Genomic DNA, 16,799 nt, shown 5'->3' with positions numbered 1-16,799 from the left:
TTTTGCGTAAAACTAAAATTCATGCCAATATTTTTCCATGATTTATAATAATTGGAGTAATGCAAATGCATATTTTCTAAAAAAAGTCATTTTTAGTGAAATTTTGCCGGGAATGGGGCTTTAACTAAATTTAGACATTCCAAAACATGAAAAAAAATGCAAAATAAGAGTCAAATTAGATATCTTGTGTTAGAATGCTCTACCAAATAAAAAAAAAAAAAATGCTGATCACGAAAAATTTAAGGGCTTTAACTTTCTCAATCTGTCAGAAATGAATTGCAAAACCTTTTGGATTATGTTGGGGACAGCTATGCAGAGTGGTATACTGTAGCACTTGCAATAAAACAACGTAGTGTCTGTTTAACCAGGTTTAAGACATGATTAAAGTGCTATCACACTAATGGCAAATATAAAATTACTATTACTATTATATAATATTATTAATCATATATATTAATCTAAAGACAAGTAAAATCAGATAAATATAATTTATTAAATTCTATCATAATAAAAACTAAATATCAAAATGGAAAGTCCTAAGTAGAGCATACTGTAGTCTACAATAAATATTTGTATTTTGAAATGTGTAGAGTATATGAGTACATAAAAAACTGCACTTTGATCAGTAGACTTTGCAGACTGTACTAAACAGACAAGAACTATAAAACAACAGAAACTTAAAGGGGCTCTTTTACTGTAGTGACAGCTGTGAAGCATACTGATAGCCAAAATCATAAAATGATGTCATCATGATTTACATATTTCTATCCACATAAAAGGATGAATTACAATTAAAAACCACTTTTGGGACCAGGTTGTTCATGGTCATTAGTAGCTGTCATCTCTAATTAGAATAATAAAGATAAAAAACTTTTGTTAATTTGGGACAGTGGTCTTTAATTGGAGGTAGTCTTTAATTAGAGGTAGTCTTCAATTGGAGGGGTGTTTTATTAATTTAGAGGGAGACCTGTATTAAGAGCCAACACAAAATAATATACAAAGCCACTTTAAGACCACGTACCTCTATGCATGACACGGCGCGAGTGCATGTGCTTGAGGGCAGCTGTCAATTGCACAAAATACTTCCATATAGTTTTCTCCGGAATCAAACGCTTCTGTTTCTTGAAATGCTTTTAGGAAGGAAAAAAAAACTTCATAACCATCAAATCATTCATATGTACCCTAATACCCATCCATTGTGGCTACAGAAATATACAGTGTAATTTAGTAAATTTTGAATAAAAGCATTTTTTAATGACATGTGAAAAATGTCATTAGCCATATTTTCTTGTTATTGTATACTGTAGCCACGTTTCTCCATAGAATATTAATATATTAACTGGAGAAAATTGTGTTGATGGTGAAATATTACATTATTTGGTATCATATTTTATCTTTTTATTTGTATAGTATATAGGTATACTAATTACTTATAATAAGGTTAACAACAATTATGTAAAAAGAAAGCATACAATTTTTTTTAAAAAGTAATATGAAATTGGATACAAATTAATCTCCTTAACCAAAGTATGTGTATTAAAAAGCAAGAAAAAAACAGTGTTTCCAATACTTAAAAAATGTACTGTAAAAATTAATCATAAATAAGAGTTAAGAAATGCGATGAATGTTTCACAATGTCATTGGATCTAGAAACCACAATTCTCAGTAGAATTATTCAAGGTAGACTAGGGTCACTGCAGATTCCATCAGCTCCATTCAGACAAGCCTTCCAGCAATGTGGTTATTGGAATAGAACCTTTCATTCTGTTCTGTATGCATTGCAATTATCACACAGCAACAAAACACGATACGGCTGAGTACAGCCTCTACTAATTACAGCAAATCTAATTGAGCCAGTGAATGTTTTCTTACCAAAATTCTGTAACATACTCTTATTCATTAAAATGATACCTTAACAAATTATGGTATTTTTTCCAAATTAATATTTTTCTTTCAAAAACCAAAAGGTATTTGATTATTCTCACATAAGAAAGTATAATACTATAAATACAAGTTATCCATATTACATCCACACTTATTCTCCAATATATATAATTTTTCATTATTGATGATGACATATTTAATGTTGAAATATTGATTCCCAACACGATGGCGTGCATTTCAACCTTGGAGTATGTATTATACTTTCTAGTTTTCTTTCATTTATGAAGAAAATCCATGGCAACATGATTACTTGCAATGTTGTGCTAGGAAAGCAACGAGTAGACTACAGAAAAGCCAGCCATTTAAAAAAAACATGATCTAAATATTAGCCCTCAATACTTGAGTACAACTAGCATAACCAGAGCATTTTTGTCAACGTTATTGACGCTAATATGTTCAGTATTCACCTTTGCATGTACAAGAACACGGACATAGTAATCAAAATCTTGCATATAAAAACACTCGTCGCACATGATTGTAAATTGGCACGAGTCACCATCTCTCTAAAAGGATCACAAATAAACACACAATTCTTTCGAAAATCGACTTGTTGAGTAATGAAATTAAGAAGAGGGCAATTAGGATTTGGCAGTGCACAGAATTTAGAATAGCTTTCTAGAATTTGTATAGTTGATTTAATTAATACCAACTCTCTACTTGGCACTGAATTTCTATCTGTTTAAAATACAATGCAAGTTAATAGCTACAAATTTTCAGCAATAACCTATCACTTGTTACGATCTTCAAGCACTATTTTAGTCTCTTTTTAGTCTGTCGATTTTTCATGCTACTAGTACGGGTGAAACAGGGTTACTTAATAATGCCATACTTCATTTAATTCTGTGCTAAATGGAGGAATGTTTATTATAGGCCTATGTTTGTTTAAATTTAGGACACATCTAAAAATATATGTTGGGAATTAATTTTAATCTAGACTTCAATACATTAAATTGGCTTGTTATAAATTTCAGATTAAGAAATTTGATACCATAAATTTTTCCAGGGATCATGTAATAATTCTGTCATATGTAAAGTGTGAAATAAGCTAAAAATATGGACAATAACATATGCAACACACAAAATAAATTACAGATCACATATATCAGCATTTTTACAACTAATTCATAACAAGTTAATGCTTCTCTACAAAGTGATTTTGATAAAGAAGTTGTACGCCAGAATATATCTAAAAATTTAAATTATAAAAATTAATTTAACTGCAAATGGTAAGCTATAAACTTCCTAGAGGACACCTGACAAATGGTGCAATTTACAAAATAAATCACACTTTCTTATTTGAAATTGGAATTCAGTTTTTATTTCCTCAATACAACTAAACTTTACAATAATGTTTTTGGATTATGAGATAGAATATATGAGAAAACTACTGTATATAAAAATACGGTTATGATATTTGGTTTAAGAATCTTCTAGTAAAAACAAATTTAAGTCATATTACAGTACAGTATTTGCATTGAGGTAAAAAAAACTAAGTTGACAGGAACTTGTAATGATATTTTCCTTGTCACTCAATGAACTAAAAAGAAAAAAAAATTAGTTCCCTTCTTTATTTTCACCTGCAATTTGACAATGGACTATATTTTTAAGAAATAATTACACCAAAATATAAACTATTAAAAAATATAGAGTGCTGAAATACATCACACTATATATGAAATATTAATGAATATTGATGAGTTGTAGAAGATTTGAATTTCATTGTCAAAAACTATGATTATGAGTACAGTACAATATTACGAAGATTAAATATGGTGGTATTGGCATTTAAACTTCCTGTTTACAGCTGGACAGCTGATGGGTTTGAATTGAAACATTCACCTTTCATCTTCAAGCACTGTTTTGTAATGTCAAATGAAAGAAAAATATACTTTACTCTATATTTACAGGTACTTCATATTAATCCTTCATATACGTAATTTCACAAAGTACAGGTACATCAATAAATATAGTAACTAAATTTGAACTTTAACTTTTTAAAGGGTGATTTCTCATGACAAGATCAAGGCCCTGTTTACGCTATAAAATAGCTAATCTATTTCAACTCTTGATTGTTTAATAATTTCTGTCCATATAGAAATCTTGCCCTTATTATAGGAAAGAGGGAATGTTCGGACTGATACAGATTATTAACAACTAGACTGAATGCGCTTAAAAAAGTGCATACACTACCACTTATCCTTGTTAATGAATTTTGACTTTCCGTAACCTTTACCTTTGACCCCAACATTTAATGCCCTCTTACTTATGTACTCCACTAAATGTTAAGATAATCCATTCATTAGATTTGCATAATTGAGCTAACAAACAAACGAACAAACCGACAGACAGACAGACAAACACAGGCAGTGAATACAGCCTCTGTTGCTGTGGTGATAATATATAATTACCTTATAGCAATATTTTATTATGGTACTGATACTTTAAATAATCTTACCTTAATCATACGAGCTAAGTCGCCAGCATCTGCAAGCTCTAATACTATGTTTAATTCATTATTTTCAATGAACGACGCCAAATATTTAATCACGTTTGGATGATTCAATTGCTGAAAAATTCAATTAACATCACAAATCAAAAGCCTAGGTATAATAAAATCTTACATTACTCACATAGTAATGATGTTGAAGCCATTAAAAAATACTACTAGCCAAATCAATATCACTTAAAGGAATTGGAAGCAGACATCATACAATACAGTTCTCAAAAAACGAGGCAATAAGTTGCTTAAATCAATATCAATAAAATTAAAGAAAAGAAAACACAATCTAATGACAGTATCGGCACTGTAAGAAATTACAATCAAGCAATATATCAAGGTTAATTCGAAATAATATAAAATAAAAACAATAAAACATGGGTATCAATGTACAGTAGATGCGTTTATCAATTACTACAGTATTATACTGTACTGTAGCTTACATTCAATGAAAATGATGAAAATTAGATTTACAAATATGTAAGGTATTTACTATTATAGGTGTAACTTTGCCCAACCTGACGTGAAAATTTACTGAATACTCAGTATGCATGAAAACACTTGTGAAAAAAAAATGCTTAAGTTATTCTCGGGTGGGATTCGAACCCACAAATTTGTGTTTTCACACGTGCTAAGTATTCAGTACATTTTCACATCAGGTTGGGCAAAATTACACCTATACTTGATTCTCCTGACGCAAATTCAGTCATTGCCTATTCCATCATGACAATAACAATTACCATATTTACTATTATACAAAAAGTATTATTAAATAAAATAAAAATTATCAATTAAATTATTTGAAAATGAAGTTATGTGTTTACAAATCATATATATTGCCTAGAACAAGAGAAATTTCAAGTGTAGGACAGAAATACTCTTGTGTTTTAATTCTGCAAAGTGGCAGTGTTGTTTTAAAAAAGAAATACAAAATCCATATACAGTAATGTTGATTAATGTTAATGGTTGATCTTGTCTGAAGATTGGAAAGCAGGCAATGCACATATTTAAGTACATCTAATTCTACCTGAAAGCAACAAATAATAAACCATCCGCAGAATTAGTTTGACTTGAGGCAATGAAAGGAGGAACGATTGATTATCGTTCACTATCTCCCTAACATAAACAAATTCCTCATCTTCCTCCTCAGCCAACTGAATAGCAATATGCTTTCTTACACAATTTCTGATTAAAAACACTTCCTGAGGGAGCCTGTGGGATGTTATCATTACAAACAATTCATTAAATAGATTAGTTCGATATTTTTCCAAGGAGGATATATAGTAGCTTATTGGTTTTAAATTACATGCGCTGCAAGTTCAAACGTAAATGTTTTTGCCTGTTGAGGACATGACTGCTTCCTGTCCCAGCGACACCCAATAAGAAATTATAATACACCAGATTTCCTTTCACTTAATTAATTGGCAAAATGTCTATTGCAAGAGTTTTGTCTATTTCTATAAATAATAACTTGAATAATTATGATTCTTTAAATGTAATTCAGGTGTTCGTCATGCTGTACAGGACAATCTACAGTATATCTAATGTGTTTTTTTGCATTCCTATTTCTTTGAAAACATAATATTAAAAAGAATGATTATTAGTTATTTGCTCATTTGACAATTAAGTAATTTGCACACTTAAAAAGAGGTCTAAGAACATTTATTTGGTGTATAGTACATCATGTACAGTAGCATTATAAAATACCATAGTGCTAATGATACAATGCTATATATTTTATAAAATTAACAGTTGCAATTACTGTAAATAATATATTAAATATGATATCAATAATGTAATTCTTTTCTTACTCAACAAAACAGATTGACATGACATGACATTGAATATTTTAATTGCAGGTGAATAATAACAATTGGAATACTGCACTCATTCAAAAAATTTCCCAGGCATGTTTTATTTTTAACATGGGCTTTTATTATCATAATCAAAGAAGCCTAGAAATTTAAACTTTAAATTCAATATAAACAATACATTAAATTAATTCAAATTTAGACACATTTCAAAGTTCATAAATAGCTGAAGTTTTAGAGATGAGAGCAAATCAAAGAATGCAAAGCCAATTTCATACAGGCATTATACTGCATGTATAACAAATATTTCAGAATATTCAATGTAGGATATTCCATTGGCACACATTGATAAACCTGGGCTCATCTAAATTAAGTATCATGTGATTTGGTGGGACTGCCACAACATAGCCGTTACTCACCTTTAATAAATCTATTTCTTTTATGCAATCTTGTCTTGCTTTTGCATCCATCATTTCAAAGATCTTTAGGCAATTAAAAAACAATAGACATTTTAACCAGTGGTCATACCTCAAAAACCATATTTTTACACATGGTGTACTGGAAGTTCAATGATTTTGTTATAAATTCAATATATTCAAAAAATTTAAATTCAAATTTGTAATATAAAATCTAGGCATCCAGGGTCCTACTTATAGGACCCTGGGATTTAAAGGGTTGGCATCTGAATCAACAAACCAAGAAAATGCTGCAGAATTTCTCCTACATGAAGGAGCTGTTCCATACAGTCATTTCATTCAATGATTGGAGTAATAAGCCCACTCCTCACAAAAAAAAAAAAAAAAAAAAAAATTGTGATGCCCAAGTCAGATCTAACCAAAATTTTAAAAATCTATTCTTAGTTTTTTTTTTTACAAAAAAAAATATATTTCCTATTATTATTACTTTTTACTGTTCTACAAAAAAATAAACTATATTATTCACATGGTCACATATTAAATTGCTATGTATACTCACCTGGACTTTTTTGAGTGCAATGATGGAACTATCTACAAGTGATTTTGCCCTGTAAACCACACTAAATTGACCCTTGCCGATTTTTTTCTCTACTTCAAAATTCCCCAAATGAGAGTAGTAGTCCTCTTGGCTGGGTTGCTCCGAGCCTGGTTCTATACCTTCCATCACTGATTATGCCTCGTCTAACTAGAATGATAATTGCACTGTGGGAGATACAGCGGTAATTTCGTTAAAAACACATAATGGTCTACAAGCACAAACAGGATATAAACCACAAGTACACTATATTGAAAGGTCACTAACTCAGTAACAAATAAAAAACGTATTAATTTGTAACTGTACAAATTACCATTGTCAAATTAAAATGAGAAACTAAACAAACAATAAGGTGAATTTTTAAATAATATTTTCCTACAGTAAAGTAAGGTTTTATTTGTTTTCATTTTGGCATTTTTATAGTTTGATTTAAACAGTAAGAGTGAAATAGCTAATACTTTTTGTGATTGAAATATTGTCTTTAAGCTATTAAATTACATTTTTTATGGAATAATGTTAAATATAAGCTAAAAAAATTTATTCTCTTATCATTTACTATAAGCTCAACAAAATCTCTTTTCGTCTGTAAGTATACTGTTCTCTATTATATGATAAAGTTTTGTGACATAGCTTATGCTCAAAATGTAATTTAATACTGTAGCTTAAAGATAGTATTTCAATTACAAAAATATAGATATTTTACTCTTACTGTTTTTCAAAGTATTATTATTATTATGGTAACTCCAGTATGGTATAAAGTAGGCTAATATAATAATAATATAGTTTGATCCACATGCAGTAAAAATTTGAGATGCAATATTTTCAAAAACCTGGTCCTTGTTTAGATAATCATATTTCTTACAAAAAAAACCTTAGCAACACCTTGACAACAACCATTACTTTAACAATGCTCGATCTTGCTCAGTATATATCTTGTTCTGCTGAGGTTTTCAAGACACTTAACATGCAGACTCCATTGTTGAAGGTAGAACAATTAATAAATATAGGTTAAAAAACACGCTGCAGGGGATACAGATAACGGTACTTTGAAATAATTGATCAATACTGAAGGAATTTACAATTGAGAAAGTGTATTGATTTTTTGTACCCATGGGATTTGACAACTTCAGTTGACAGTGAATGGCCTATTAATAATTATAGACTTTCACAGTAATCCTTAAGTGTGCATGCGTGCATGAAAAGAAATAAAAAATTATGATTTTCCATTTTAATCAATGGAGAAAGAAATAATTAACTTTAATTTTCTGGCTATTTTTTTCAACAGTCATGTAATGGTTTTAGGTTTCAATCCAATACTGTAAGTAATATTCAATGGTCATACATTTGTAATACATTGTCTTCCACAATAAAAACTGTCTCCACATGCTTTTCAAAGTAAAATAACAGAAATTTATCAGCTTAAACAAGATTATTTTACTATCCCTAACTTCATCATTACTTTATATAGTACTTTTTTTAACTCAGATTACTTGGAGGAAAATCAACCAACTGAATTTATTAGTACCTTGAACAAAAAGGCTAAGGGATAAGGAAGAGAAATGGGAGAGAGCTATTAAAGAATAGTGAGATTGGCTTTATAGAGGTAGCGGTAAACACTATGTCAAATGGTGAGCAATATAGAGCAGTTGATAAACTTTTTTTTATCACGATAAATAAATACGACAGATAGTTATTTACTAAATATACAATTTAGAAAATTTCTAAATATAATGTGAACAAGTATAGATGGGATGGGGGAATTCTAATAAGTGTTCAGATGTAAAATAATACTGACCAAGAACACATGATGAACCAAACAAAAATGTGATGAAATTAACACTTGAGGTCAATGACACCACATGCCTTAGACTCATTCTTTCTGGCTTAGTTTCAAGGTGGTAGTACAACAATGTCAAATACAATATTTTCTTCCTATGCTTGCTTTGGAGTAAATGAGGCTTTGTTGAGCTACACCACAACCCGGCCAATCAAAGTTTGAAGTGCTCTTGGATGTTATCAACATTGGTATCCATTAAATTATTAATGGAATATACAACAGTAGGCCAGGTCAAATAATATTATTACAATATATCAGGAAAAGGTAAAATTAATTATACCCTCTTTCGCATACATAACCTAATTTATTGTATACAGTCTAGGCTATTGTACAGTACAAGTGTTACATAATATAATGTATCTTTGAGTGACTAATGTACTAACGTACGTGACTAACGTACTAACAATCACTAGATTTTGGAATATGCAATAGAAGCTTGCCATTAACTGTTCTGTAGTCGTGGCTTTTTTAATTTTATACTGTATTCATTTTTGGCGAGTTGCTCAATTATGGGATTCTTTTGTTGTCTGTGAGTTCGACGTTGTCTTATGTTGCTTATTATAACACCTTAGCAAGAAAGCAAGCTCACTGCAAGTGATTCATTAACGATGATAGCAAACGGAAGTTAAAATACGGAACCGTATCTCTAGCCATGGCGATATATTCTATTCATTCCGGCATAGGTACGTGACTGACTATCGGCCGTTGAGAGCGCCATACCATGGCACCACTATCATTTTCTGCAGCAACTCGACTGTCTGGACAACCCTGTATTGTTTTGCCTACAGAGGTCGCATTTATTTTTTCCCCATGACCCGAAAATACTGATGACGTACTTCATATTTTCCTCCTTGACCCTGCCATCAAACCAATTTTTTCCAACTTCGCGAAGTGAGTGAATTTATTGCCCAAATTTTTGGTTGTCAAAAACGTGCAATTATTTCAGAGAAGATAAGTTTATTTTGTTCTGAAACCAGTTTATTTTGTTAATAAATTCATCCACAACTGGGTGTAATATTTAGTTAATTTGAACACCAAAACCTTGTTTTTGAACAAAAATAAAACTTAATTTGTAATTTGTGAATGGAAATTCCCCAAATCTATCTGTTTGTGTGGTGCAGGCTGACGTCATGCATGTCTGGTCTTGCTGCAATCACATATCGCAACACACATGTACACAGTCACGATTTATGTTTTGTTTTGTTAATTGAATGTCCAAGTTTATGTTGCTCTGAAACCAATTTAATTGTGTTAATTGATATATTTATTCATATCTAGTTTTGGTATTGAGCACCAAAATCTTGTATTTGAGTCTTTTGACCATAATGTCTTTATACATTGAGGTATGTCTATATGGTAATTAGTTACTTGTAATTAATTAATTTAATTACTTAATATTTAATTAATAAATGGTTGAATTTTAATGAATTTCACAATTCTCCTTTTGTCCTTGTTGTACAGTATGCTTTCAAATTCTTTTATTTTATTGAAATATGTCTAAAAACAAAGAAGTTAAAGCAATTTTTGATCATTTTTCAAAAAAAAAGGTCACATACTTTTCTATTGTTTACATTGGTTTTGAAGGACCAAAATTAGGCCTTAAATTCTGTAACTTTGTTGATATTTGATGGAGGATCTTGGTATAGTGTAATGCTACATTAATGCTCTTTCAAATGGTACTGGCTGCAAAGGAATTCCTTGCATTTATTTAAATTTTTTGTCACTTACCTGCATAAAATACAAAATGACAAAACGAATACAATACAAATTCAAAAGGTCGAGGAGAAGCAAAAACATAAAAATGCTGTCACCCCAACCTTCCTAGCCATGTATTGTATGCCTAGCTTAGGCCAAACTAGCCCAGATAAGCCTAGGCCCCTAGCTTCGATTTAACTTAGGTCAAAACGGGTCTTCTTCTCCTGTTGATTGAAGGAGCACCTGCCTACCTAACTAGGAGGCCTAGCCCCAGGCCTCCGAATATACAGTATAAAAAGCCAATCTCACCTGTGCCACAAATCAGGTAGTTATTACTTGTGGATGGAGGGAATGTTACTAGCTACCAATGGATAAAAGCAGTACCCAGGTAAGACGAGTAGTACTACAACTTGACGAAATTCTAGCTAGCGACGATGACAGAACAGAAGGAGGCCTAGCCGATCGATTTGTTTTTGGGAAATGAAGATCGATCGTCATACCCGGCAATGGAGGGCGCTATACAGTTTCAATGAAAACCATTTACATTATTACAGGTATTATGATAACACTGTACTTTATATGTTTTCATAATAAATCAATCATCCTTAAATTTCGGAAATTTTAAATTCATATTGAAAAACAAAGGAAAAAGAAGCACAACTTAAACAACAAATACAAAATAATGAATATTTTATACACTCGGCAGCCTACATTAATATAGAAGCCAAAAAGTGTTTAGCCTCTTGATGAGTATTGTAAGACACCATATACGACCAACATGTACAGAGAATTATTAAGACTAAATTGGGAATTGATAAACAGAATGTCTCAAAAATTTGTAAAATGATGGTAGCCCAGCATGTACAAACATTTTGACACTACAACTCCAAGATTTTCCTAAACATAAGGAGCGCATTATTTGTAGCCCCACTCTCTAGTTAAAGTGCATCAGGAATCATTGATCAGGGCACCTTAGCAGAGTATGACTACGCCTATTAACACCAACATTGTCATAAGAATAAAGATCATATCATAAATTTACAAAATTAACAGTAGGCCTATTATTTCATAAATGTGGACGGCAACCCTCAGCATGTTTTCTCACATAACATTACATGCAGGAGGATGTGCATGCAGTGATGCATGAGTGCTAGGATGATCTTGACATATAGTTATTGATATGCGATCAGTCATTCATCTTATGTGTTTTTTTCCTGTTTCAGAAACCAACTGTTCGATAGTACACTTTTGGCGATTTTAAGTCAATGTCTGAAACAACAGTGCTCCGTTTGTCCTGTTTGCGACATCAACATTGGGGTTAGTTCTCAAAGTCAGAAAAAGCACAAATGAGTGCATTATACATCATCGTCTTGGTACCCTTTCTCTACATTAAATGTTATCTTTTATTTATTTTTCATTGTAATAAAAAAGAAAGTCTTGTGTAAACTATATTTAATTATATCATGCTCCTTTTTTTGTAACCATACTTCCAGAGCCCCTACCTTAAACTTTAATTCTTCACCATACCTGACGTCACAGTATTTTTTTTTCAATCTAAACGATGGGGGCGTCATCATTTGTTTACAAAATTTACATAAGAGACACGTACGATAAGTGTGTGGTTGCAAGCACACGGACCGAGAATGAGATAGCGTAGGCCTAGATCTTACGAAATCTGTTTGACATTCTCTTTAATTCAGAAGTATTGGTAGGGTATTCTCAGGATCAGTGGTTTATCGTGTATAATATCAATAGACTCTACTGATTATCAGACAAAACATAATCTTCATTGCTAGGCCTGGCCTCATCCCTAATCTTGTTCAGTTCCTGGCCGCCCAACCTTGCGTGTAGGAGGTCAACATCGCTCCTTTACTACAGACCTAGGCCTAGCCTAGGCGAAGTAACCGATTTTTCCCACACATAGAAAGAAGTTGAAACAAATGGACAGGGTACATATAGTTGGCTTTTCAGCCACATTGTCATCCATTGCATTCTTTCTTGCTGGAATGTAAGTATCTGAGACAGACAACAATGATTCATAAAATTTTATTTTATTAATCTCACCATCCAAATTCCAACAGCTAAAAGCCAATTACAGGATGTCTTTTTAAATACATTGATAAAAATATTACAAAATACTGTATAAATTAATTATTACTTATAAACATTATTAAATTGGAAATTTCAAAAAATTATTGCATACATAGGAAAATTATAGTATAAATATTTGGTAGAGATTGAGCCTTCAGGTTTGCAAGATTTTTGAACATTTAAAAACTGGGGAAAAAAGGTGGTTATGCCCCTTTCCCCCACTTTTTAAATATTCAAAAATAAATCAGTATCTCAATAAACCACTTTGGAATTTTTCTTCAAATATTCTTTTTATGTCTAAGAAAAATCAGTTCTAGAACATATAAAAAAAATTTTCCTCCGGAGCATGACTTTAAGTAGGTCCATGCCTGACCTACAAACCTGACCAGATGTGTTCACATCAACGATTATTGTTTACAAAAGTGACGCAATCCTATGCAAAATTGTTATCCATTTCGTATACTTTTTAGACCAACGTGTTTGAAGATAAGAAGACAAGGCAGTACGAAAAATGTTGAAGTTTTTCCATTTATAGCATGCAGCGTGAGGTAATTAAGTGTACAAAGTTGGTGAAGCGACTATAGAGTTTTAACTTACTATTCATATATAATTATGTCTTTTATTGCAAGAGCGCAAGTGTTAACATCACTATATTTACATACAAAATCGATTACAAATAATTATATAAATTTTGGACATCAAAACATCACACAAAACAAAACAAAACAAAACAATTCATTATGCAAATAAATAACATTATTATTATACTAAGTTCAATTAGCCCATCTGAATCAATTTCATTTAATTGATGATTGATTCATTAATTCACTGTTCCATCACTTATGTAATGTGATTTCGTATTTGAGATTTATTTTTTGCTTAAGTCTTGTGTGGTTGATAAGCAACATAGTGTGGGTTTACACTAGTGTGGGTGTGCAGCAATTCGAAAGCAAGGGGTCACTCAGAGCTTGGTCAGAGTCCCAGAATAAAATCCCTGGTGGAAGAGATTTTATGGCTTAGGATGGCTTAAAATTGCGTGTTTTTTTTTAGACGACAATATTAGGGTCATTTGATAATACCTTGGTTATCCATTGGTTCTCAGTCATAACAAAACCCAATATCTTTCACTTACAGTTGTATATTCTGGTTAAAGTATGGCATTCTACAGCAAGATATATCCGTTACTAGAGCCAATGTAATTGGTCTTGTGTTCCAGTGGTTTTATGTGATGGTTTTCTATATGAATACATTAGAAAAAGTAAGTATGTTAAGTGGTACAATACATTAAATTGAAATCTGATGGTAAAGTGAGTTGACTCCACTCATAAATAATGTATTTTTTTTAAACACAGACTATAAAACTAATTATATAGATTAATGATTACTAAATACATTATACAAATAATAAGAAAAAATATATATAGAATATATTTATATTATACTTTCCTCATGCTTATTGTACTCATTTTTGTAGGACCAATTTAGAAAAAATATATCTTTAAAACTTATTATTTTGTTTAGAACAATAATAATGTAGATAATCGATTAATTTCTTTGAGTTTTTTTTACATCTGAAACTACGCTACAGCTATTGTGAATGTGCTTTACATCTGTAGAGATGCCTGGCCATGTTGTTCATTATTTTTAATTATTTTTCATTAAAATTTCTTTTATTTTTTACTTCAAAGCTTTATCATTCTGTCATAAAAGAAGCCTAGCTATTATATGATGAAAAAAAATAATTGCTTTAATCGAACTGTTTTTCTCATGAATTTTCTTCACTTTGCAGAGTAGTGTACATAAAAGTTTCTTCTATGCATCATGTGTGGTTTTTCCAGTGCTGCTTTATATCAAATTCTTTGTGAGTGATCATGCCTCTGCTGTCAGTAGGCTCGGATTGATCTGCTCTACTACAAGTGTTGTCACATATGGATCGCCATTAGCCTCAGTTGTAAGTTTGTTACAAGTATATGAATGTTCTCCATTCATTCTGCGAAGCAGATTGTGTATTCTCCACTGTCTGTAACCAGTGAACCTTACTGAAATGTCAATCAAACTTAAACTGACTAATCAGGACAGTGCATGTTTGTGGGACCTTAGCAACAATATCCAAGGGGTGGAGCCTGGCGGAAAGGTCACTGTACATAAGCAAATTTAGCTCGACTGTCAATCTTGAATGCAATAGCTCACCTAATAGCTTTCTCATTCTCGTTTAGCTACCAACTTTGCATACAAACAGCTCAGCTAATAACAATGCGTACAAACAGCTTAGCTGCCAACTGTTACCTTACATGAAAATAATTCACTCTGTATTTATTTATGCAGAAAAGAGAAGCTTATAATTGGATAGGATATTAGTCAAAATGTCAACTCTATGCATTCACTGATATTTTTTTTCTAAATTTATTTAACAGAGACAAGTTATTAAGACCAAGAGCACTGAAAGTATGGCATTCCCGCTGTGTCTTGCAAATTTCTTGGTTGCTATTCAGTGGTTGTACTATGGACATTTAGTCATGGACATTTACTTGCAGGTAAAATATTAATCTAAATTATTAGTAGATTAAAGAGGTTACTGTGAATAAAATGAGGGTGGACTTTTTAATGTTTCAGCATCATTTAAAATTACTGTTATTGTTTTTTTATTATGATGCTTATTAATAGTGTGATTATTATTACCGTAAGCCATGATTTTGTAATTCCTTAAAATAAAAATGTTTTCAATTTTATACCTGCTAATTAACAGTTATTTTCATATTTTCTTCTAAGCTCCTTCTGAAAATAAATGTCTTTCAAGTTTTTGGATTTGTTTAAATAGTTTACAATAATTTTGACCCATTAGCTGTCATGCTATTTTATTTATGTCCACAGGTGCCAAATTTTTTTGGTTCACTCTTAGGACTTTTTCAACTTGCATTCTTTGTTGTATATCCCAGCAGACAACATTATGACCTTTCAACTCCAGGGACAACTATTTGATGGGAATCCATAATAAAAGACAAAAGCAATTTTGATGATGGACACTATTTGACTGGTTGATTGATTGTGGAACAAATTGATGAATTCTTTTATTTATATTGTAAGAGGACTTTGCAGTCAGCTGAGCTGTTTCTCAGCAAAGTTCAGAACAAATTAAAAACAGCAGGAACATTCTTCAGGAAAATGTATAAAAGTAAATGTTGACGGACCAAATTCAGGTTATGAATTCAAGATTAGCAATTATAGAATCAATATGATACTATTGATATTAATGGTAAAAAGACAAATCTTAATAATGAATTGGAAAATTATGAATAGAAATATAAATTAAAAGCATAAAATTTTTTAGAGATAAACTGTAATTAATCAAAGATAATTTGGTGCTAGCCATTTATAACAAAATACTCAAATATGGTGGATTATGAAATTGTCTATTTTAGAAATATATGTTAGTATATAAGTATATAAACTATTTATATTCAAATTGTAGCTCATTGTCAAAATACAAGGTTTAGATTTAGTCAGTCTTCACAAAAATGTAAAAAGTTACTGCACATTTCCCACAATTGCAGCCGCCAAACTGGGATAATGCATCGTATCATCTAAAATGTATTAATTTGAAACATTTCTTTATACAGTATTATCATTAAGAGAGTATACTATTTTAAGTAATTAAGTAAGCTCAACTTTATTTATATTTTCTCCAGTATTTGCCATTATTGATATTTTTGACAATCAAATTAATTTACAGTACAAACATTTGTTCTCTGAGTTTGTTCTTTTAGTGTAAACCTTTTTTTTTAAAGTACCACATGTAGTGTCTTCAAAAATTAACTATTGTGAAATTGACTACAATTAGCTTTAAACAATACTTTCGGTGTCATTAATTGATCATTATATTTCATCTCATTAACCAATATTGCTTTATTTTTTT

The 16,799-nt window shown here is 30.9% G+C and overlaps 2 protein-coding genes across 3 annotated transcripts in view; one reads left to right on the top strand and one right to left on the bottom strand.

Annotated features, from left to right (window-relative positions):
* LOC117115820 (serine/threonine-protein kinase Nek7-like) overlaps window positions 1-11,289 on the bottom strand; it is a 23,385-nt gene extending 12,096 nt beyond the window's left edge. The window contains exons 1-5 of one of the 2 annotated variants that reach the window (XM_033259771.1): window positions 11,105-11,289; window positions 7,228-7,430; window positions 6,672-6,734; window positions 4,400-4,510; window positions 1,022-1,130 (exon numbers count right to left, since the gene is read on the bottom strand). In XM_033259771.1, coding sequence (XP_033115662.1) covers window positions 1,022-1,130; window positions 4,400-4,510; window positions 6,672-6,734; window positions 7,228-7,392 — 448 coding nt within the window. In that variant the 5' untranslated portion in view covers window positions 7,393-7,430; window positions 11,105-11,289. The remainder of the gene's footprint in view (window positions 1-1,021; window positions 1,131-4,399; window positions 4,511-6,671; window positions 6,735-7,227; window positions 7,431-11,104) is intronic. The other variant, XM_033259769.1, reaches the window with a different exon arrangement.
* A 1,185-nt stretch (window positions 11,290-12,474) lies between these two features.
* LOC117115841 (sugar transporter SWEET1-like) lies at window positions 12,475-16,624 on the top strand. The gene is made up of 6 exons (XM_033259797.1): window positions 12,475-12,803; window positions 13,357-13,434; window positions 14,021-14,144; window positions 14,676-14,837; window positions 15,301-15,420; window positions 15,758-16,624. The coding sequence occupies exons 1-6, from the start codon at window positions 12,736-12,738 to the stop codon at window positions 15,863-15,865; spliced, it is 660 nt and encodes a 219-aa protein (XP_033115688.1). The 5' UTR covers window positions 12,475-12,735; the 3' UTR covers window positions 15,866-16,624.
* Window positions 16,625-16,799: the final 175 nt, after the last annotated feature.

The sequence above is a fragment of the Anneissia japonica genome, unplaced genomic scaffold (assembly GCF_011630105.1).
Source record: "Anneissia japonica isolate Jap-2015-1 unplaced genomic scaffold, ASM1163010v1 scaffold1483_len710385_cov172, whole genome shotgun sequence".
NCBI classification, from domain to species: domain Eukaryota; kingdom Metazoa; phylum Echinodermata; class Crinoidea; order Comatulida; family Comatulidae; genus Anneissia; species Anneissia japonica.
This window is presented reverse-complemented; position numbering and strand designations above follow the sequence as displayed.